At 42.3% G+C, this 22,623-nt stretch overlaps 2 protein-coding genes across 9 annotated transcripts in view; both read left to right on the forward strand.

The window, feature by feature from the left end:
• The first annotated feature begins 1,026 nt into the window (after positions 1–1,026).
• Positions 1,027–19,486, forward strand: CCDC82 (coiled-coil domain containing 82). Of its 7 annotated transcripts, none has more exons than XM_071555315.1 (8): positions 1,027–1,086; positions 1,838–2,390; positions 2,855–3,089; positions 4,229–4,321; positions 6,295–6,419; positions 7,531–7,701; positions 12,748–12,933; positions 13,493–19,486. In XM_071555315.1, exons 2-8 carry the CDS (start codon positions 1,845–1,847, stop codon positions 13,556–13,558), a joined length of 1,422 nt encoding a protein of 473 aa, XP_071411416.1. In that variant the 5' UTR covers positions 1,027–1,086; positions 1,838–1,844; the 3' UTR covers positions 13,559–19,486. The 7 variants fall into 7 exon arrangements, 6 of the variants coding, with proteins under 6 accessions (XP_071411416.1, XP_071411411.1, XP_071411427.1 ...); XM_071555310.1 differs by lacking the exon at positions 1,027–1,086 and adding an exon at positions 1,117–1,157; XM_071555326.1 differs by lacking the exon at positions 1,027–1,086 and adding an exon at positions 1,182–1,234.
• Positions 19,487–19,715: 229 nt separating this feature from the next.
• Positions 19,716–22,623, forward strand: part of MAML2 (mastermind like transcriptional coactivator 2) — a 211,813-nt gene continuing 208,905 nt past the window's right edge. The window contains exons 1-2 of one of the 2 annotated variants that reach the window (XM_071555283.1): positions 19,716–20,216; positions 20,408–22,063. In XM_071555283.1, the coding sequence (XP_071411384.1) occupies positions 21,668–22,063 (396 nt within the window). In that variant the 5' untranslated portion in view covers positions 19,716–20,216; positions 20,408–21,667. Of the gene's footprint in view, positions 22,064–22,623 lie in introns of both variants that reach the window. The other variant, XM_071555275.1, reaches the window with a different exon arrangement.

Below are 22,623 nucleotides of genomic sequence, written 5' to 3' on the forward strand. Positions count from 1 at the left end.
ACCACACTTTGGAGGAAATATTAAATCACGGGGAAAGTCTGATCCGTTTATTTATTTGAAATTTCACGTACTGATTTAAATTTAAAGCAATTAAAAGAAATGTCAGTCCAGGACTATAAATCCCTTAATGCAATATAATCCTCGAGTGATAACCATTATAATCCTTGCAATACAAACATTTTGGTGGGACTTCAACTCAGCATGTGTATAAATACCTGTCCACGCTTCTTTGCCATGGCAAAGTCATAGCAATGATATGCAAATAAGATGAGAAAAAAATTGCCTTTCATTTCCAGGCTTTATTCTCCTTGTAGTTTTGTTGCCAGGTATTTTTAAAGAAATACATGGAAACGGTTACACAATCTTGCTAAAAGAGTATAAAAAATGTCAGCAGAATTGAGTCCCAAGGTAGCAGGAGTTTTCTGCCACAGACCAAGAAAAGCAGAGAAAATTTAACACGTGAATGTTATTAAAATGTATTTGCAAACATATTAGCTCAGAACTGAATTGGAACAGAACCCAGCATTTGATTCAAATGGCATCTTAAGCAGAAAAACAGCAGAAACTCATTATTCGCAAAATCACAGAGTCATTAAGTTTGCAGAAGACCTTTAAGGTCATCAAACCCAACCATCAGCCCAGCACCACCACGTTTACCACTTAAACCATGGCCTCAAGTGCCATACCCACACACGTGTTTTTTTGAACACTTCCAGGGATGGTGACCCAATCACTTCCCTGGGCAGCCTGTTCCAATGCTCGACAACCGTTTTGGTGAAGACGTATTTCCTAAGATCAATCTAAAAACCTCCCCTGGCACAACTTCAGGCCATTCACTTTCGTCTTGTCACTTGCTGCCTGAGACCTGCCCGGAGGCGGGGCTCGAACCCGCGCCTTTCGTTCTCCAACCGCTGCGCGCCAACGCTACCGGGCGCCGCGGTCTGACAGCACTTCCGTAAACATCTCGGCAAGATGAGTGACAGGGGAAACGACCAATCGAGATGCGTGGAGTGGTCGCAGGGGGGCGAGACCATCCGCTCAGTGCCTGAGCCGCGCCGGGAGGCGGGAAACGGTCACGAGGCGGCGGTAACGGCCGCGCGCGAACTGGCAGGGACGGGAGGGCGGGGCCTGCCGGGCGGTTGTGCGGGATTGGACGGGTATGCGGGATCGGGCAGGTGTGCGGGATCGAGCAGGTGTGAGGGATCGGACCGGGCAGGTGTGCAGGATCGGGCAGGTGTGCCGGGCCGGACCGGGCAAGTGTGCAGGATCGGGCAGGTGTGCGGGCCGGGGCCGGGGCCGGGGCCGGGATCGGGATCGGGATCGGGCCGTGCGAGTGTGCCGGGCGAGGCCGGACAGGTGTGCGGGATCGGGCCGGGCGGGTGTGCGGAGCCGGGCCGGGCCGACGCGGCTCGGCGCGGTGCCCTGGATCCGGTGTAAGCGGTGGGCAGGGCGGGAGCGGCCGTTACCGCCGCCCCGTCAGAGCAGTTCCGAAGCGAAGCTGGAGAGTCCTGGTGCTGGGAGGGAACGGTGGGATCAATTGCTGGGCTTCAGGCCTGATGTCTTCAGTACTCCGGGGGCGGGCGCCTCGGCTCTTTTGCATGTTTGGAGCAAGGTGTATCCTCTTCAGAAGTGACTGCGTGGACTTAGTTTTGTTTGGTGCTTGTTTCTGCCCGTGTCTCTTTAGACACTTATGACTATATTAAGTCCTAAGTGTATGTAACAAAATATATATGCTCATGTACTCTTTCATTTTTTCCCGTTTCGTTTGTTTCTTTTGAATGGCATAATGTAGTAAGTGCTTTGTTTCACCAGTTTGTATTTTGATGTGTTGCCACAGCGTTCCAATGGAGATAAAAGCAGCTGTCAGAAGATATGAAACAAGGAGTAAGGCAGCAGGAACGGAGCTGCCGTCACCCAAGTCCCGAGTCGATTGGAGGCGCACTAAAAGGGAACTCATACTACTTGACAGCAGTGACGAATCCTCAGCTACCTCTGAGGAGGAGCCTACCACATCAGAAAGTGAAATAGATGGAGAAGATGAAACTTCTGTGAGGAGAAGTCTTTCAGATCAGGAAGAGACAGGCCATAACACAGAAGTAACAGATGATGGGGAGGATGAGTGCATTGTGCTTGGGAAGCGTAAGAGGTCAAACACCTCTGTCTTGTATGACAGTGATGAAAGTGAGGACAGTGACACACTTGTTAGAAAAGTTTTTGCTAAGCGCCACTGTATAATGGATGAGGATGACAGTTCCGAAGAAGAACAGCCTGATAAAACGTGCCCTACAGAGAATGTTTCTACTAGTAGGAAACAGAAAGTGTTTGCAAAATTGAAAGAACTTGCACGACAAAGCGCAACTCGGAGATCCTGCAGCAGTGCAAATTATGAGGTCTGGGTTTTATCTTTGAAATTTAATTGGAGAAAATACTTAATGTGAGGAAATGTGAGGACTAATAGATATAAATCAGTAGGATTTTTTGGTTTTGAATGCATGACAAATCAGTACTATCACATTCTAATAGTCATGCTAACTAGATTACAATATGGCTGCTGAAAATCTGTCAAATTATTTTTATCAGGAAGCAGAATACCTTCTGAAGTAACTTGGAGATCTCATGTTACCTTAATTCCTGCAATTAGACTGAAAAGAAGTACATGGAGATGGCTAATTTAAAGCTAAAAGTAATCGTCATACAATACAGAATGATATATTTTTTGGAAATGTGTACTGTCTTGGTAATTGAAGAAATAGTGTTATGAGATGGTCAAAAATCTTAGCTAGTATACATAGTATTTTTTCAGTGCAAATACTGAAAATTCTTGTGTTTGAAGTACTTTTTAAAATTTAATTAGGATTCTAATAGTGAAGCAGAAATAGAAGAGGACCTGCTTTGTCACTTGCCCTTCACACCAACAGAAAGTAGTGAAACTGACAGTGGCAGCATGAAAGATTTTGTAGTAGAGGAAGATGATGATGATGATGACAACAATGACGACAACAGAGAGCATGTAAAGAGTGAAAATCAACCACAACAAAAGAACCTATATACATCAAATAGCGAGTTGCTGGCACACTACATTCCACAGTGTAAGATCAAAATTAGTAGTAATTCTATATGTGTAACTTGATGTCATACTGTTAGAAAAATGGGCTAAATACAAATGCTAACAAATAGGATATGATAGTTTAAAAGCAGATTCCTAAAAGGCTTCAATCTGTTATGGAAGCAGTCTGATTTCCACACTAAAATTTGCAGTCTTTTGGTATCTTAAGTAAAGAGAGGATATAATTTGGGGGGAAGGAAGGGAAACTTTATTGTACAGATGTTTTTTAAGTTGGTCTGATTTGGGAAGAAGTAGTCTGCCTATGATGCAGTCGTTCCTGTGGAGACCTGAAAGCATCCCCCATCCTATGATCCTGTGATAAAATGCTAAGAGCAGCTGTTTTAATTCTGTCCAAATTCTGTTCTTGCCATGAGTTTGGGGTCTTGGGATTTTTGCTTTTTTAATGTGTTTTTATTCTGTGGTGGTGAGACTTGGGAGCAGAGGTCTAGAGGGGTTTCTGACCATTGGCCAAACTCAGCCAAACTGCACAGAGAAAAAAAACTCTTCAAATTGTTGTTTTATGAAAACTGATTTCTGGATCAAGCAGAAGGAGTTGAAACAGAACCTTATATGGGTTATTTTCTTCCCTATTTTGTTGTTCAGAAGTAGGTATGTACTAACCAGATAGTGGATGCTAGTGTAGGTGATCACAAGCACTTGTGGTATTTCTTCCCCAGTGAAGACCTCAGCTGAATTGTGTGTATTTGAAAAGAAATCAGAAAAATAAACGCCCAACAAAATAGCAACAAAACATAAACAAACAAAAGAAACCCACAACATAAGTCTGGTCTTCTCTGATTGGCATTATTTTCTGCTATTCATAGAACAAATTATTCACTTCTTTTAGTGTTTGTAGCTCTCTTGCAGAAAGCATGAGTGACTTTAGAGTGCCAAAATTCTGTAGGATCATTAGGATGGAAAGCACAATTTAAAGGCAAAATCCTAAGGGTGTGGATGTTGTATCTTGCAATTATTTCTAAATCCATATTTAAATAACTTTAAAATTCTAAATTCACAATAATGGAAAAAATAATTATTCTTACAGGACTTTAATATTGCATAAGCTTTTTCCTTTTTCCCCCTTTTTTTTGCTAAATTCTGATTATATTGCTTTCTTCCCAGTATCTCGCTGTGATCATTTTGTACACTTCAAAAGAATAGTAAAGGCTTTCCTCATAAATGCAATTGATGACACTTTTCTCAGCTCATTATATGGTAAGTAAATCACATTAAATAATATAACAGTGCATTCAAAGTTATGCAAAGCTATTTATTCTAGGAAAGGGTGTTTCTGCTGATTAGAGTATAGAACTTAGCCCTGAAATCTGTGGTGTTCCTCCTCTGTAACTTTGGCAGGGGAGGGAAAGGGATCTATCTGAAAAGGATAATCTTGGAAAAATGTGTAGACTTAACTCTTTTAAGCCTAGAAGGCTTAAAATGCTTTCTTGAGATGTAGGGAAGTGTGTAACTGATGAGTAGTAACCTTTCCAACATGAAAGCACAATTAGTTTCAAAGCAGGTATCACAATGAAAACACTGCAAGGTCAGATGATTCGTCAAAATCTTTTGAGCTCCATAGCTTTTTTTTGAGGAATTTGATAATGAATAATTTTAACTATGGAGGTGACTCTGTATCTGATTTTTTTCCTTTCCTTTTTTTAACATTTGTGCTTTTAGATAAATAAATTTCAGCTGCAGTCAGTACTTCTTATCTTGTTCTTGCTAAGGAAGTGCTTTTTGGCATTTGGCATAGTGGGGCTGAATGACAACCTCACGTGTAGTTTCATTAGCACTAAAGATGGGATGAAGGAGAGGACTGTTGGTATCAGATTGTGAAAGGAGTTAGTGAAGTGCCAGAGAGGAAGTTTTGGTGTAATCAGGAACTAAGAAAGGGAGCAGAGAAACTGGAATATACCACTGACCTCACAGTAAAGGCTGTATATTCTTGGAATTAAAAATGTCTTTCATCTACCACTGCTAGTTCTTTCAGGTGTTTGGTTTGGTTTGTTTCACTAAGTGTAAACAAGCTTATGAAAAGTAGTAAGTGCTTTGCCAGATTAGTGTTGTAATAGCTTCCTTCTATTTCAAATGTTATCTGCTCTACAAAATGCCAAGGTGCTGGAAGTAGCTGAACTCTGCAGGTGAGCTGGAGGTCATAAACAAACATTGTATAGTATGAACATTGCAAAAATGTATTTTCATAACAGAATGGATTTTTCTGAGTTAATGGAAGTGAATCTCTTTGTTAGTTTGAATCAAGAGCAGCTACTATAGTATTAGAGTTCAGACTTGCTTTTGATTGTGAGGGATTCTTTTATGGTCTAGCACAGCCTCTTCAAGCTCACACTGGAAATGTGTATGTAAAGTGAGTAAGGAAAAAGAGTTAATTGTAATTAAGCTATCATGACGATAAACAGTTTTATATAGAAAGTTAGATAGCCAGTGGTCCTTCTCAGTTCTGTTTTTTGTTGGGTTTTTTTATAACACTATTGCTGGAAGACATGGGAAGGTAGCTGAATTAAGTTGTGTGTCTGTACACACTGCACCTGTCGAAGTTCTATTTAATTCCTGGAATCCAGAGTATATTTGGGAAACAGTAGTGGAACAGTGGTAGTTTTACTCATCCTCATGCTTGTTTATTTATTTTGCTTGAGTAAGTATTTGGAAATACTTACATTGCCTAACTCAAGGCATCTGACTATGCTGCTGCAGTGTAAAGGTCAGTTTCTCTGTATTCTCTGTAAGTGGCAAGGAGAGTTGTCAAAATTTCTGCTGTGAAGTAGCTCAGAGCAGTTTGTTTTCATGGATTGCAACCATCCCGCTTATCCACTGTGATCATCTGAAATAGATTTGACAAAAAGCAAGGTATTTCTTCTTGCCTTCCACCTTTTCCATTCTTTTAAATGGTATTGAGTCAATGGATCTCAATTTGGAATGACAGCTTTTCACTTTAACCTTGATTGGAGAGTTTATTCATGTACCACTTTAAAAATAATTAAATGTATCCCTTTATTGAACATGCATGGACCACTTCTATGGGTAGCAGTAGCAAATACATTGAGTGGTCATTGATTAAAATCATTCATAGTTCTTGGTATGCAGAGGCATAATATTCTTCCAAATTTTATCAGAAGAAACTTGTACAACATAGGGTGTTCAGCAAATTAGTAATGATTCTCACTGACCAGATGGAACAAGACAAAAGAAGTATGCACGAGATATGTTGCTCTCCCTTCACTATTTGGATGACCGCTTCATTCAGCCTCGGCTTGAGAACTTAATCTGTAGAAGTCGCTGGAAAGATCGATACAAGGTATGTAGATTCTACTTTAAATAGGAAAGTGGGCTCCAACATACCACTTTTTTTTAAACACTGTAATTCTCTGTAAAGGGACAAGAGTCACTATTGCAGTGAGCCACCATGAGAACAAGAAAGAAGAAAATCAAGGATGCCTGGGAATTGTCAAAATGACCTTGTATTGTTGTATCTAAAGTCTTTGATTTACTGTCAGGGACAGAGCTGAGTGCTCAGCTATGTGTAGGGGTGCAAATTAATAGTGTGTATGCCAGCCAGTGTGTGTGTGTGTGGTGTCTGTGTGACTACAGCTGTGTTATGCCTTGATTTGCTTGACCACTCCCAGTTGAAAGTGATTAGTATAAAAACCCTGGATCATTAACAATAAACTGATTTCTGTCCATCAATCATAGGTCCATCATTCCGTCATAACCATAGTTACATATACTTTTCAATAGAAACTCATTATTCCTCAACTTACATAATTTGTTTTTTTGCTTACAAATATCAGAAATATTTTGTGTTTATAACCAGAGAAACATTTGGTAGCAGAACAGAATCAGCTCCCTGAATACTTCTCCTGCTAACTTCAGCAGATGACTTTTTGAGGACTTGTTTTGTCTCTTGCTAAATGTTATAACAAAATTTTTCCTCCTTCCACAAAAAGATAAACTACTGTGTTTGTGAACCTTCTACTAGTACTACAGAAAATGAACTCAGTATACAGTAAGTCATTGCATATTCGTAGAATGGTATTAGTGTGATACGTATGGTGATCTAATAATCATGGGAATAATGGGGTCTGGCCAAGGCAGAGAGACAGTATATTTATTTGAAGGAGAACAACTGATGTAGTTGCATGTGAGAAAACTTAAAGTGCCAGGATGCAGAAGCCATTGTCTAAGCCTGAAGCCAAAAGAAAGAATTAATGAACTAAAGTGAACCAAGTAAAGTGTTGGAAAATGGTGGAGAAAGGCTATGTTCACAACTTAAAAATGAAAGATTTCAGATTTGGATCTCTTTTGGTTTCCTTGGACTAATTTTGTGTGAGTACAGAGTACTCAGCAGCCTATTGGAGGCATCATTTGGTTTACAGAGATTCTTCAGTGTTATTTGAAATCTTTTTCAGGAGCGTGTGGATTGTTACCCAGATGTTCGCATAGTCTTGAAAAATGCAAAACTTATGTCTTGTCAAGCCTGTGAATTGAAGCGGTACTGTAAGTTTAATGTGTTGCTCTCTGGAAAGCTTTATAACAGTAAAACTTTGAAAGTGGATGACTTCATGTCGGGTGACAAACAGGTAACTTCAAACAAGCACTCTATTTTTAAGCTCTGTGTATTATTACAGAAAATCACATATCAACATGTCTAATGTCAATAATGCTAGAGGCAAGAGTTAGGCTTTTATATTTCCATGTCTAAACCCTATTAATTTTTAAATGTGAGGACCATTTTGCAGTTGGAAGTCTTGAATTTAGCTAGGAATTATGAAGGAAGTTCCTATAAAATTTGAAAATATGAATGGAGCCATTCCCCTCTGCGTGCCCCCCACTTCACTTTTTCTTATATGTTGTGGAAGATATTTCTTTATCAAGAAAATAAATCAGATCTGTGACCTTTATTTTTGCCTGTATCACAATGGTTTCTACTAGAACATTTAATTAGAAATAATTAAAATTATAATAGTAATGTTTTATAATTTTTTAATGAAAGACGTTTTTCATGCTGTTACATGATGTTGAATTAGCCAATCTTTTTAGGTGACTTGAGGAGTCACCTGAAGTAATAATAGCCTAATACAATTTTATTTCACAGCTGAGCCTGTTGAAAACCTTGACTTTTAAAAACTGAGATGTTTCTAGTATTTAGAGATCTTCTCTTTAAATTTAAAGCAATCTGTTGTGATTGTTACAACTTTCTTAGGTAATGTAATTTGTGACCTCTTATGAAAAACTCAAAGCACATGATTTGTCAAGAATAAAATATTGCTATAGTTGTTTACCAAGCTGATATCCAAGTTCTGCCTTTCTTCCCTTTCAGGAGGTGGAGATGGTATTTTTCTTCTCTTTGTGAATGTAAGAGAATTTTTGAATACAGATCAAGTTCCTCGCAGTATTTTCTGAACAGAAAAAAGTTTCAGAACATGGGGTTTTTTTCAGTATATTTGGCAATGAGGTATAATGGGATTTCTTATGTAAAAATAAAGTGAAGCTCTTGTCAGCCTAGGAGTGCACCTTACTGTGAAGTACAAGCCAGTATGGTTTGGATCTTTACCAGTTTTCTAACTTAGAGATTTCAGGGGTGTCAGTGTGATTATCATTGAGTCATCATATTGGGTCTACATGTAATGCAGGAGCTAGGAAAATCTGTGCCAGTTTTCCTTAGATTAGAGGTCCTTCTGAGCAGCAGTTGCTGATACTCTGTTTTGAAAAGTATGTATGTGCATGATAGTCAGGAGAGCTCGGCTTTTCCAGCAGGGCTTTCGCCCTTGTTTATTGCAGGAAAACACTTAAATTCTCTGCAGTCATCCTAGCACTGATGCTGCAGTCTGTTGTAGAGTCATTCTTCCTTACATACAGGTCTCTAAATGAAGATCACTAATTTAAAAAATTTAAGTTTTTCATGGGAAGTGTGTGCCTTACCTAACCAGAAATAGTAAGTGAACTAACACAGGAATTTAATCTTTACTCAACTTTCAACTTAACTGTGGAAATAACAGTAGCAATTCCCTCACTCCTGACCAAATATTGTCCTACATAAAGCATTGGCTATTTTTCACTTTGGAAAATGCATGAAATATCCTTAATATTGAACTAACTTGCTAATTAATTTTTGTCCTCTTCAGCTTAACAGTAGAAAATGAGAGCTTTTTTTACCCTGTGTACACCAGCACCTGGAGGCTTGTCTGCTATGTGCATGTTCAGTGTAGCTCAGGGGCTGTAAAACGGACTCAAGAGGGAAGTAATTGAGCACTTTCCAGTAATTTTTGATAGTGTCCTTATGACACATTTGTGTTCTTATGGTGACCTGCAACTTAGACTGCTAAAAGTACTGTTCTCAAGTTGTCTTTTAAGTTCTTCTCACAATGTGTTGACTTGTCCTGCCAATTGAGAAAAAAAGAAAGGGACAGGGGAAAAAAATGGCTCACAGAACTACGTAAAACTGACATTTCACAGAGTTAATTGACTGATGGAGTTCAGCAGTGGCAGATCAGACTGAATGGAAACATATAGTTGGACTATTTTTTATAGATTTGTTAGAAAATACCCGAGAAAAGTGGATGTAGAGAGAACAAAAACAGACCTCCAACCCCCTTCTTCTACATAAAACTTTCCTTTTCTCTCATCTCTGAAGTATTCTGCTTTGCCAGTAGAAAGAGAAGAGAAACAGCTGTTCCAGTTTTGCTTAGGCTTGCAATGATTGTTCACTGTGTAGATGCCAATTCTCATTTCTTCACAGGGGAATCAAAACAGTTTAGAGGTATAGGTGTCCCCCTCACTTCTTTGCTCCTGTGTCACCTGGATTATAAACTGTTTTCTCTCTCAGTCTTGGGGTTCTACTCCTGTTTATAATCATGGTTCAAGGACATGGATTCAGTCACTACATGTTGTGCTATTGTCAGGCCATGCTCCTGCATTCCATACAAAGTGATTTAACACAACTTTGGCTGATAGGGCCAACTTGAGTAGATAAGTTAAGCATTAGGACAGAGGGACTGAGAACTGCGAGAGGAAAAAATTAGAATGAGTACAGTACTGAGATTCTTTCCAAAGCTGCGTTCTGAAATAGCATTGTATTTTTAGACTATCATTCTTGCTTTAAAAACACAATGCATACTTACATTTATACAATATTTAGCTATTTGCCTTTGGCATTTCTCCAGTGTGGAAACACTTTACACCTCACACATAAATAAGCTATGAAACCTATTGCCACAAGATATTTTGGAAGGGAAGTTATTAGTGGGTCCCAAAATGGATTAGCAGGTTCTTGGGAAAGTTTCTCTCATCCTATGGAATGTGATTTTGGGGACGATATAGACTGTCTTAACTCTTGACTGCCACAAACTGGGTGGTAATCTTATGATCATTCTGGTGTTTGTTCTGGTTCTTACACTGATTTCCTAAATATCTCCTTCTAGCTGTTGTTACAGGGGAAAGGACTGGGCCATCACTTTCATGGGGGGGTATCTCCTATTTTACATCTCACATAATGTTGCAAGTGCCACACGTCATTGCCTGGGATACTTGAGAAGTTATGAAATGCTGCAGCTCAGTTCTTGATTGTTTCAGTATTTGAAATTACTCTTTCACACATTCGAATAAATTAAGATTCAGCATTGGTTGATAGGTCTTGCACTTAAGAAGCACCTGCAGCAGCAAACACAACCCTTAGCTTTTCATTTTTGGGGATAGTAGGGAATGGAGCTGCATACAGTTATAACAAGTACATCATCAGTAGAGAATTACAATATAGTAATAGGCAATTTTTATCTCAAGATGTTTAAAATTTCAGTTAATAACCATTTATTGTAAGTCAGATTGAAAGCTGTTTTAAGTGGGTGTGTCTCCTGACTTCAGTGATACAGTGTCTGCTGATATCAATTGCGCTGCTGGTTTTATATAAAAATATATTAAAGAAATTATATACATTATTATATTTAAGAAAATACATAAATAATGCATATAAATTTTGTTTGTATAATCTTTATAAATGTGCTTTTCTGCCACTTTCATTATCAGGAGATACTGCTGGTGCTAGGTTGCACAAGTAGGTCAGATGTTTTGTGAAACTGCTCACAGATGTAAACATTTTGTCATGCATTTGGAAAAGTTCCCTGAAAATGCATGTTGTAAGCATCAATTAAAACTTAACTTTTCGTGTAATTTGAGAGTATTCAGATTATTACCATCAGCAGCAATAAAAGCTACCACTGTTGTGAAGAAGAAATGATTTTTCAGTTTGTAACACAGTCGGTTCTTTTTTGTATGTGTGTGTAATCTGTAAGAGCTGTACAATTGAAGCTTGCATTACTGACCTTTAGCCATTTAGGTGCTTGTTTGTTGCAAAGTCGTGACAAGACGTCAGTCCAAAACAATGCTGCCCTTGAAGGCTAAGTTGATGAGGGCTTTTTTTCAGAAAAACTGAATGAACTTCTCATGTATGTTTCCGGAGCTGTGTATTAATAATGTTGCTTTTGAGTGTAGAAAATGTGACCTCCAAAAACCAGCCAGACATGGATTTCTTACCTGATAGGCTTTTTCTCCTTGGGTTGGAGTAGTAATCAGTGCACCTGTGGGTCATTTACAGGGGATAGAATCCTCTTCTAACTTGCTATTGTATCTACTGGAACTACAGTTCTTGTAGAAGTGGGACAAAACTCACTCTTGTGAAACACAGGATGTCCTTAAATACAGGTGAAAACCGACTATTTCTCCCTCCCTACATCTCCAATTTCGTACAGTCTTAGTGAAGATTCAAGATGGCCAAAGATTCTTGTAGCCAATGTATTACTTGGTATTTTCATGTTAACTGTTGATAGTTGATAACAAATCCACTCTAATCCACTCTGATTATGTACTGACAAGCATATTTACCACTTATCTATGAATACTGCTGTAAAGAAAACTCTGGAAGAAGAAAGTTCTGTCTTTTCTACATGAAAGTCTTAGAAATAAAACTGGTAATAATTGGGAGATGCAGAGGCTTTGATTTCTGCAGCATTGTGGCCTAGCTGTACCTCCCAGACAGCTGCAGATTAACGTCTGCATTGTGTAAAACCTCAGTTTTCAGATTTTGTTTTTATGAAATTCAACCTCTCTATATATCTATTAAATAAATGTTTTGAGGAATACGTCTATTTGTATAGTTTGGTATTTCTTGAAGAAATATTGAGTATTATTCAGTCTACAAAATGTTAAAAACTGGTATTTCATGTCCCTAGGAAGTACTTACATATTAAGCAAAAGTAAACAAATAATTTCTCTGCTTTCACAATATGATGGTTGTCTAAAGTGTTAGTGATTTCGTAACAAAGTTCCACCAGGAGATAGGAAAGATACCACCAATTATAAACATGGTTGTGTTTGCAAGAAGACCGTACTGATAAGCTGCCATTGCGTAGACTTGCTGGCTGCCTGTTACTCAAAAATTGTTGTGCTGTGGCTGTGTAAAATACATGGGTTTGTGCGGCTTTTATGCATGTAATGTCATTCTGTTTATTTCATTATTCAGAAAAATTTCCTGGACTGACTGACTTAAGTCTTACTAGACTAACTTACCAGGTCTATATATTGTCAAAATAATCAGTTCTATCAAGGAGAATGATTTGTTTGTTCTGGCCTAGGTTTTGAAGGTTGGCGCTGTGTGTGCAAATCGTACAAGAGTTTATCACAACTTGAAGCACTTCAAGTACAAGTTGTATGTGGATTGCAGTTCTGTTGCTGAATTGAGTGGTGTTGTGGATGAACCAGTCAAAGACACTGTAGAACAGCTTTTCAGCCACTTGGAAGAGAGTGGGTGGATTCAGAAGGTATGACTGAATTATTTCCTCTATCCTTTTCTAAGCAGATAAAAGTAAGTTGAGATAAAATGTATTATTTAATAGATCAGTTCTGAATTACTGGCCTTCAGTAATACAACTCAGTTTAACCATGTATCCATTTCTGCTGACTCAGTCTTTCAAACAGGGGTATGCTGCTTTTCTCATAGAGTTTGTATCAACTTCTGACATTAAGCTTTATGACAGCTGCATGATCTCTGAGCTGTGGAGGGGAGGCTGCTCCTCTTTCATTTGAAAGCCGCAACACAGCAAACTTGATCTGTAACTTAGAATGGTTGGAAACACATACATGAGGCACAGAATATTTTAGAACTCTGTTTACACTGAATTATTTTGAATTTTTCAGAAACACTTTATGAACTATTTTAAGACAACTTGAAGTACAATTGCATTTAGCAAGCTTTCAGATATCATTGTTCCTAAATTATTATTGACATGCTTGGTAATGTGTTGAATAAGAAGAAGCAGTCTTTATGTAACACAGTTATTAAACATTGATAAAAAAATACAGGTTTTGTTTCATTCACAGAAATACGATGATCTTGAAGACTACATGGATCATTCAGACAGTTTCCAAGAAGAGAAAATTGATTAAGTGATCATATAGCTCTTTGAAAGACATCTTATAAAAGTTTGAATGGTCTGCTTTATCTGCATACACTTTATCTCTGCTTGGACTTCGAGGCTCTATTTAGGCTGTGTTACACCTAAATTCATATGCCTTTCAACTACTGTTTGATAATGTGTTATATCTTTTTTTTAACTGTGTCAATAATAAGCCAAAGTTTTACCAAATCAGTTCTTCCAGTCTTACTGCATAAATCACTTTAAGTTTCCTTCTGTTCTTAGCAATAACAGCTCAATATCTATTTACTTGTGAAATAAAACTTCCACCTATGTGTATTGAGCTGCATTGTAGGGAAGGTAGGAGATGCCAAGATCTTTTGAAGTGGATGTATTTGGAAAGATAAGGCAACATTATAGGAGAAGTTACAACTTGCGTCTTACCTTCCTTATTGCTCACTATATGCAAGTAAGTGCAGCCAGTTAGAATGATAGTTACAATAAACAGAACCCAAATGCAAAGATCTATTTCTCCTCTGAGGAATCAGTATAGACAGTTGCAAGGCAACAGAGGAAATACTCTGCATCCCTGACTACATTTGCAGCACAGTAGTCATTCCTCTCTTGAGAGAGTAGATGATGAGTCACATTATAGGCGTCATACAGACCAAGTCTGGCTTAGCCATCTAAATGATTATGTGGGCCCACATTGCTGTCTCTGATAAGCAGCTGGGGCAATTTACTGAGATTTTAAACATCAAATTATGTTGTGCAAACATAATGGCAGCAACTTGCAGTAACTGCAAGCCTAAGAGAATGAATTAATATGCTCATGCAAGATAAGCAAGAATTCTTCCAGTGTAACTGAACAGAAAGTAGGAGTTACTCAGAAGCAGGATGCTGCTTGGCTTACCAGAATTACATGAAACCCAAATCAGAGTAGGTTTTTGAGGAGTTAGGAAGGGTTAAATATGGTACTGTCCATCCTTGAAAAATTGGACATGTGCTGGCAATGTGCACTTTCAGCCCTGAAAGCCAACCATGTCCTGGGCTGCATCGAAAACAGTTTGGCCAGCAGTTCAAAGAATGGGATTCTGCCCTTCTACTCCACTCTCATAAGACCCCACTTGGAGTGCTGCATCCAGTCCTGGGGTCTTCAGCACAGGAAAGACATGATCTGCTGGAGCAAGTCCATAGGAGGGCCACTAAATTGATCAGAGGGCTGGAGCACCTCTCCTGTGAATGCAGGCTGAGAGAATTGGGGTTCAGTTTGGCGAAGAGAAGGAATGGTGGGAGATACTTATTGCAGTCTTTCAGTACTTAAAGGGGGCCTACAAGAAAGATGAAGAGGGACATTTTTACTCAGGCCTGTAGTGATGGGACAAGGAACAAGTTTTAAACTCTAAGAGGGTAGATATAGATGGATGTAGGGAAAAAATTCTTCACTGTGAGAGTGGTGAGGCACTGGCACAGGTCTCCCAGAGAAGCTGTATACCCCCATTCCTGGAAATATGTAAGGTCGGGTGAGGATGGGGCTTTGAGCAACCTGGTCACTTCTGACCCAAATCATTCAGTGTTTCTGTCCCTGTACTTTGTGCTGCATATAAAATGAATCAGATGTAGCTTAAGATAAAATGCAGTGCACAGCACTTTGATTCCAGTTAGGAACTATTCCTACATCTTGCTGTATGCACATGCTCTATTAGCGTTTTGTGGCTGAACAACCTAGTGAAAGGCAAGATGCTGTTAACACTGAATTCTTTCAAGAGGTTACTTTCCCAGAAACAAAATTAATGAAACCAAATTTCTCATGCATTTGCCCATAGAGACTCTCCACGTTTATTTTGCAAGTCTACTGGGAACAGGTATGTTGATTGGATAGGCAGTGGCTAACAGTGAACATCTGGTGAGATTTTACATAGAGATTGTACCTTAGATTTGTCATTCATTACCCTTTTTCCAGTACTCATTGTAAGGAATGAACTTTTTTTAGTTTTTTGAGGAGTTGAAATTAGGCAATGGTTTATATGCTATTATGGTGAGCTAATAGCATCAGTTCTTCTTTGTGCAATGTACAGATACAAGGTTTACAAAACCAAGATGAAAATTCTCGGTATACAGATTGAGATTTGCCCCAGTTTACGTTAAAGATATTTTTTCCATACCTTCCTCCATAACTGTGGGTTAGATATGTAAAATTGTGAGATTTGGTATTTCTCATATCTATCTCCCTGGTTACTAAAGCTGAAAGAATTCTTCTCCTTTACTTCATTTTGCTACATATAAACTGTTTGCTACCAAATTAAAAAATAAATTTGGGAAATTCTGGTTTGCTGATTACAGGTAATATTTCAAGAATACATACATTTTGATTGAAAACTAAAATAGCCAAATTGTCTAGTGAGTTTTACTCATTTTTTCATTGCATAAGCTATCACCTTCTTTTTCCTGCAGGCACTCTTTTTTCCAGATCAGTGTTTTTCTGTTGCTAACAGGGATACAAAAGTACCGTGCCGAAGTTTCTTGGTACAAAGTGCTTCCATAGGTTTACTAATCTTGTGTGCAGTATCACCAGCAGGACTAAGAAAATGCCTCAAATTGTCATCACTGATTTCTATTTCAGTAAGAAACAGATAATTGATTTGATTTTGCAGGGGCTGATGTTTGTGAATATAGTCTCTCTTAAACTTTGATATTCCCCTGACTGAGACTGGAGGAAGTGATAATATTTTTGTGGCTGTTGTTTTACCTGAAGTGTTTCTGCATGACAGCAAATGTGAAGTATCATTACACCATGTAATGATACATCATGTTTACCATATTGTTTAGAAGAGTAAATATGTAAAAATTTGTATCACATTTTCCATGTCAGTCTGTAATTACTAATGCTTGTACAGCATGATGCACAAAGAGGGCTCTTACCCCCTGAGACTCTCTATATATAGAAATAGTCAGGAGTATTTCTAGCAGAAAAATATTTTGCAAATATGTAATGATGGGAGAAGTCAGAATTTTGACCAGTCTTTCATGCTTTTTTTCCACATCAGAGAAGTTGAATGGGGTTAGGAGGTGAGAGAATAAAATGGTTATTTCAATAGGACTTTTTAAATTGTCTTTAGTGTTAATTTTTGAAGCAGTAGCTCTAATTAAGATGAAGTACCTGTCTTAATGGAACAATGAAGAGAGCTCAGTATGTGATTAGACTTGGCATGGGTGATTAATGATCGTACTTGGAAATTACTTTAGATCCTGCAATGTTTTGATAATCTGCTCTAGTTTAAGTTCTGTAACTGGAGACGGTGATAATAATGAAGTTTGCACAAGGTATTTATGCACAGGATCAGACTTACAAACACGATGTACTTCTGGGACAGAAGGCCCTTCTTGGTCTACATTGTGTCCAGTTCTTCCAGTGAAGTTTAAAAGAAGTGATTTTTGTCCCCACATCCTTCAGGTTTTGGAAAGAAAGTCATTTGCTAATAGGAGATAGTTGCTTCTGTCACTTTTTCAACAGTTGAAGGCTTCTCCTGTTTCTGAAAAGTATTTTTAGCAGTTCAACTGGCAAATGCAGGCAATTCCCATGCTTAACTCCTCTAGTTTACTTTTATTTGGATAAATAAAGACTTCTAGTTTTATCCTTCTTTAAGTGTGTCTGGATAAACAGAGTGGGTGTACTAGTGTACGTGTGCTACACTAAAGTATGTAAATACAATACCACTCAAAGAGAAATATCCAGCACACACAAAAAAGATGTTAAAAAGTTGACTTTCTGATTTTGCTTTGAGAAGAAATACCAATTTCTAATTTGAATTCAGAGATTAGACAAAAGAATGTGAAAAAGTATGATCTACCGAAATTATATTGAAAGAAACTGATAATAAACCCTTCAGTGACTCCACTTCCCTGAATAGTTCATGTGAATTTTGATATTTGTCTGGGTAATAAGTGGTAGCATGGGGTTGTTTTGGTTTTGTTTCCCTGTTCATTAAATAAGATGTAACCACCGTTTCTTTAGATTGCTCTGGGGAGTATATTCTTAATAAAAAACAAAAACAAAACAAAACAAAAACACCAAAAAGTGGTGTGTTCAGGGTGGCTTACTTTACAGTTTAAACACAGCAACAATTGTGTGCTGCACCTTGTGCCCAAAATTTAAGGACAAGAAAACTGACTTAGTTGCAGTCAGACTCTGCTGCAAAGTTAAACAATTTGCCCAGTGAGCAGTGTGATACATGTGCCTCCCTAACTGGGAATACCCCAGGAAATACATACATGTATAACCAGGCCTTCAAAACTGCCAAGAATGCTTGTGGAAAAGGAAATAATGGAAATGGCTGAAAATTCAAAACTCCAAGTTTGCAAAATCCTGCTCAGAATTGATACTAAGCATATGCTGTTCCAGTGGAGTTAATAAATGGTGAAGTAATATGGTAAGTGATTTCTAAACACAGATGAACAAGGTATGCACCAAGATTGAAGTATGCACTTGAGATTTTAGGTGACATAGGTTCAGCACAGTCTTTTTGCTCCATATTTGTAAAGTTATTACCACAATGGGTTGTCTATGATAATTCTTGGCTGTGAACCCAGTACAAACAAGTGCTTTGCCAATCTGAAAGGGGCTGCCAGTTTGGGAAACTGAGAGCTTCAATAGCAGTAGGGAATTCACACAAAAAAAATGCTCAAGCATGACAGCTCATGTTAGATTACAGTATCATGTAAAAAGGTCAGAAGTTAGGGTCAACAGAAGGAAAAAAAAGTAATTGTTCAAGTCCTGTTGTGTTAAATGTTTATCCTGTGAGTGTTTAGTAGAATGCTTGTGACATGAAGCACAAGAAATGTTACGATCATGTTAATAGTTTGCTGTTAAGAAAACTGACAACCAACTTGTCCAGAACTGATGATGGTATCCAGAGGCTGGTGGCATTTGCCAGGGTGTTCTGTACAAAACTTGCAAAGCCGAGGGATGTTTCTGGGGTACTTCCTGTCGGAAACACCAGGGGCAGCATTGGCTGCGGATTGAGTGAACGGGACTCGCAGCGCAGCCCCACAGCCAGCTGCCTCTCACCCCGAAAGGGAGAGATCAAACCACAAACCGAATGAGATGCTGCTTGGCAAAAAGTGAATCTTAAACTTCTCAAGTTAAAATGAAAAAAAAAATCTTTGTTTTGAAAGATCAGTTGCTGAGTTCTACAAAATCTTGTAAGAGAGCACTCCTCCAGCTGCCTTGGTAGCTTCCGGAGCAGCACCATGGATTTTGTATTCCCACAGCCACTTTGAAAATCCCAGCCAAGCTGTCATTTAAAATACCCTTGCTTATTCTCTGTAAGATTCGTGTATTACTGTTGCACGTGTGCTCTGTGACTGACCCTCCTAAACACAACAATAACATCTGAACTGTAAAGAGCAACTGAAAGCCTGAGGCCTGATGCAAACGTTGCAGTCTGCTATTTTACAAACATAATTTCATTTCGTTTTCCAGCTGTGCCAACCCATTGTTCTCAACAGATGCAAGTAACCATTATGTATCAAATAATAACCCACTCTTCCTCAGTTGTTCAAGGTTAAACAACAACAACAACAAAAAATCTTTTTCCTCTTAGCAGTAATGCCTTCCTCTGCAGGTAGCACATCCCCAAACCCACTCCCCCAGACCTTGTCCCTCAACAGACTCAAAGCCTTTCCTGAGAAAAACGTGAGTCTGAATGTGCTGGAGTGTCTGGCTGATGCTCACAGAGCCAGATCCTGAAAACTCGCATGTTACAACAAACATGAAGGTTTGCAATATGAAGGAGATGGGGGTCATGAAACAGGGGCTTTCATATATCACATATGTCCAATGCTGTGTATCTTTTGTAGTTTGGAGGATTTTGCAGGAATGTGTCATTTCATCATTAGCATTCAAAGTATTTTGCATGACCTTGGAAGGGAATAAAACCACCCAAAAGGGTAATCATCAGTTTAATGCTCTCACTATGCTGTGATGAAATTTGTTTATTTTTCTGAGTGGACCCATTGCAGAATGGGATGAGATGATGCACCCATGCACTAGGGCTGTACCTTAGTACAGAAAGCTCTTAGAGGTTTTCCATCAGGGATGTCTGTGTGCTTGGGGGCCATTGTTATTCCCAGAAGTATTTGGGAATTTGGCTAATGCAGCCACAGTAGTACAACAGCATATTGCTTTAATAAATCCGGCCAGCTCCCAGCTATTTCTGCATCCTCCTTCACAGCTCACCTACAACACGTAGAACCTGACGGCTGCCAGTTGCAGCAAGGCCAGTTCCAGAGGCCAGATCTCGCAGTCTAAAACTGCCCAGCTCTAAGTAGAGGAGCCAGGCAAGAGAAGCACCAAGGCTGCAGCTTTCCTGGGGAGGAACCACAGTGCAGGTGCTACGTGATTTGTCCCGGACACCCAAGAAGCTTCTGTCAGTGCGCGGAGCTCCCATATCCCTAGCCTGACCTCGTGTCGTGCACTCGTCTCGTGCATGCGAGCGCCCTAGAAGGCACTGCTTGTTTTTCTACTGTCTGTTCCAGAGAAATCCAGCTGGTAGAGGAGCGCAGCGCGGTGATTTATCTGAGAACTCCCTCGTACTCGCCTGAAGGTCTCGCCGCCGGGGGAGGAGGGAGAGTGCGGGAGGCTGCGCTCCTCAGCGGTCGCTCCGCTCCACGCCCGACCCGGCACCCAGGTACAGGGCGAGGAGGGGAGCGGGGATTTCCTCGGCTTCCTCCCATGCACATACCTCCCGAGGAGCGGCGGCCCGACTCCCCTCGGCGGCCGCTGGGAGGCTCCGCGCCTCGCCCCGTCCTGCCGAGCGCCGCGTCCCCGGCCGCGCTCTGTTCTCTCGCCGCCGGTGACACCCGCCTCCCGCCCCCGCAGCGCCCCGCGCCCGCCGCGCCGAGGGGCCGCGGGCAGCGCCGGCACCGGCATCGCCGACAGCCAACGGCAACCACCCGCCCGCCGGGCCGGGCATGGAATATACAAACACACAAAGGAAAAGTGGCTGCTGGACTGTTCTGGGGGCAAAATGCTGCAAGTTTGTAAGTGCAACTCTCCGTTTGTAATTACTGTCTGAAGAGCGGCTGGGTGGCTTTTTTCTCCTCTCTTCCCCTTTCCTCGTCCCCTCCCTCCTTCGTGCTTTTCTTGAAACTGTACTTGAAACTATTCAATATCTGGAAGTATAAGGGAAAGTACGCGAGAAGAGTTCTTTGCCTGGGTCCGTAGCTTGCTGCTTAATACTAAGGGGGGAAATAAGCACTGAAAGCAATACGGATTTATCCAGTGGCTGGATTAAGTGAAGGCAAAGCGTGGTCTGGAAGTCCACCGACTGACATTGTTCCGGAGCGGGGGATCCGTCTCTGATTTTCAGAGGAACTCCAGTTTAGCGGCAGCCAGCCCGACACAGTCACACGCCGGAGAGCGGCCAGCAACGAGCGGGCGAGAGAAACGAGAAGGCACAAAGACTAAACTAACCCGAGCCGCCTCCTCCTCCTCCTTCCCTGGCTCTTTATTTGCACATTTACTAAAGACTTTTAAAAAAAGAAAGAAAGAAAGAAAGAAACAACCCCAACAAGCCCACTCCACCAAACCTACGGGATTTTCGGTCCGCCGGGGGTTTCTCCGCACCGCCGAGCACGGCCATGCCTTAAATTTCCACTTCAAGGAATAACCTCCCCCCCGCTCCCCCGAAATAAAATAAACCCAATAAACCTGCCAAGTCTCACTCATTCCCGAGGGAGAGCTCCTTCGTCCAGGGACTCATTTTGGAGGCAGCGGCTCGCTTTATTTTTTTTTCTGCCCTCCTCCCCCGGCGGAGCCCCCTCCGTGCCGTACCCCTGCCCGGGCGCCCCTCGGCGGGGGCTGCCCGGCCCCGACCCCCGCCCCTCTCGCCGGCCGATGCTGGCGCAGCCCTAGCGAGCCCCCCGGCCCCCGATCTGTCAACCCCCCGCGGGGCCGTCACCGCCCGGGGGCCGGGCGGAGGTGGGCTGGGGGCGCGGGGCTGACCGCCCTCCGCCCCGCCGCCAGCCCCCCGGGCTCGGGCTCCCGCCGCTGCCCCCGCCTCTCCCCGCCACCCCCCCGCCCTCCTCCATGCGGCAGTGAGGACCGACCCATCCGGAGGGCCAGGACCGGCAGCTAGCGATGGGCGACACGGCTCCCCCCCAGGCCGCGGGGCTGGGGGCCGGGCTGCTGGGGGGGGGCCCGGCGGCGCCCCGGGTGCACAGCGCCATCGTGGAGCGGCTGCGGGCCCGCATCGCCGTCTGCCGCCAGCACCACCTCAGCTGCGAGGGGCGCTACGAGCGGGGCCGCGCCGAGAGCTCCGACCGCGAGCGGGAGAGCACCTTGCAGCTCCTCCACCTCGTGCAGCAGGGGCAGGGCGCCCGCAAGGCCGGCAAACACCCCAAGGCGGCTACGGCCGCCGCCCCCTCCGCCGCCGCCAGCGCGGCGCCCCCGGACTACCACCAGCACCTCCTCGGCAACGGCGGCATCAACGGGGAGCAGCCGGCGGGGGAGCAGCGCGCCTCGGCACTCCTGGCGGTGAGTCACAGCGCCCCTGCCGGCGGGGAGGCGCCGCGCCGAGCCCCCCGAGCCCTTCCCTCGGGGCGCCCGCACTGACCGCACTGTCCCGCGTCCCCGGGCAGCCCATCCCGCGTCCCCGGGCAGCCCATCCTGCGTCCCTGGCCAGCCCATCCTGCGTCCTCGGGCATCCCATCCCGCAATCCCGGACAGCCCATCCTGCGTCCTCGGGCATCCCATCCCGCAATCCCGGACAGCCCATCCCGCGTCACTGGTTAGCCTGTCCCGCAATCCCGGACATCCCGTCCCGCGTCCCCGGCCAGGTCGTCCCACGTCACTGGGCAGCCGGTCCCGCGTCCCCGGGCAGCCCGCCCCGCGTCCCCGGGCAGCCCGTCCCGCGTCCCCGGGCAGTCCGTCTCGCGTCACTGGGCAGCCGGTTCCGCGTCCCCGGGCAGCCGGTCCCGCGTCCCCAGGCAGCCCGGCTCGTCCCGCCGCGCCGCGGCCACCCTGCGGTGATCCCTGCCTAACGCTGGAGCCCCGCGATGGCATCGTGGGTGCGAGGAGCGGTGGGCAGGTCTGCC

This window comes from Pithys albifrons, chromosome 1 (genome assembly GCF_047495875.1).
Source record: "Pithys albifrons albifrons isolate INPA30051 chromosome 1, PitAlb_v1, whole genome shotgun sequence".
NCBI classification, from domain to species: Eukaryota; Metazoa; Chordata; class Aves; order Passeriformes; family Thamnophilidae; genus Pithys; species Pithys albifrons.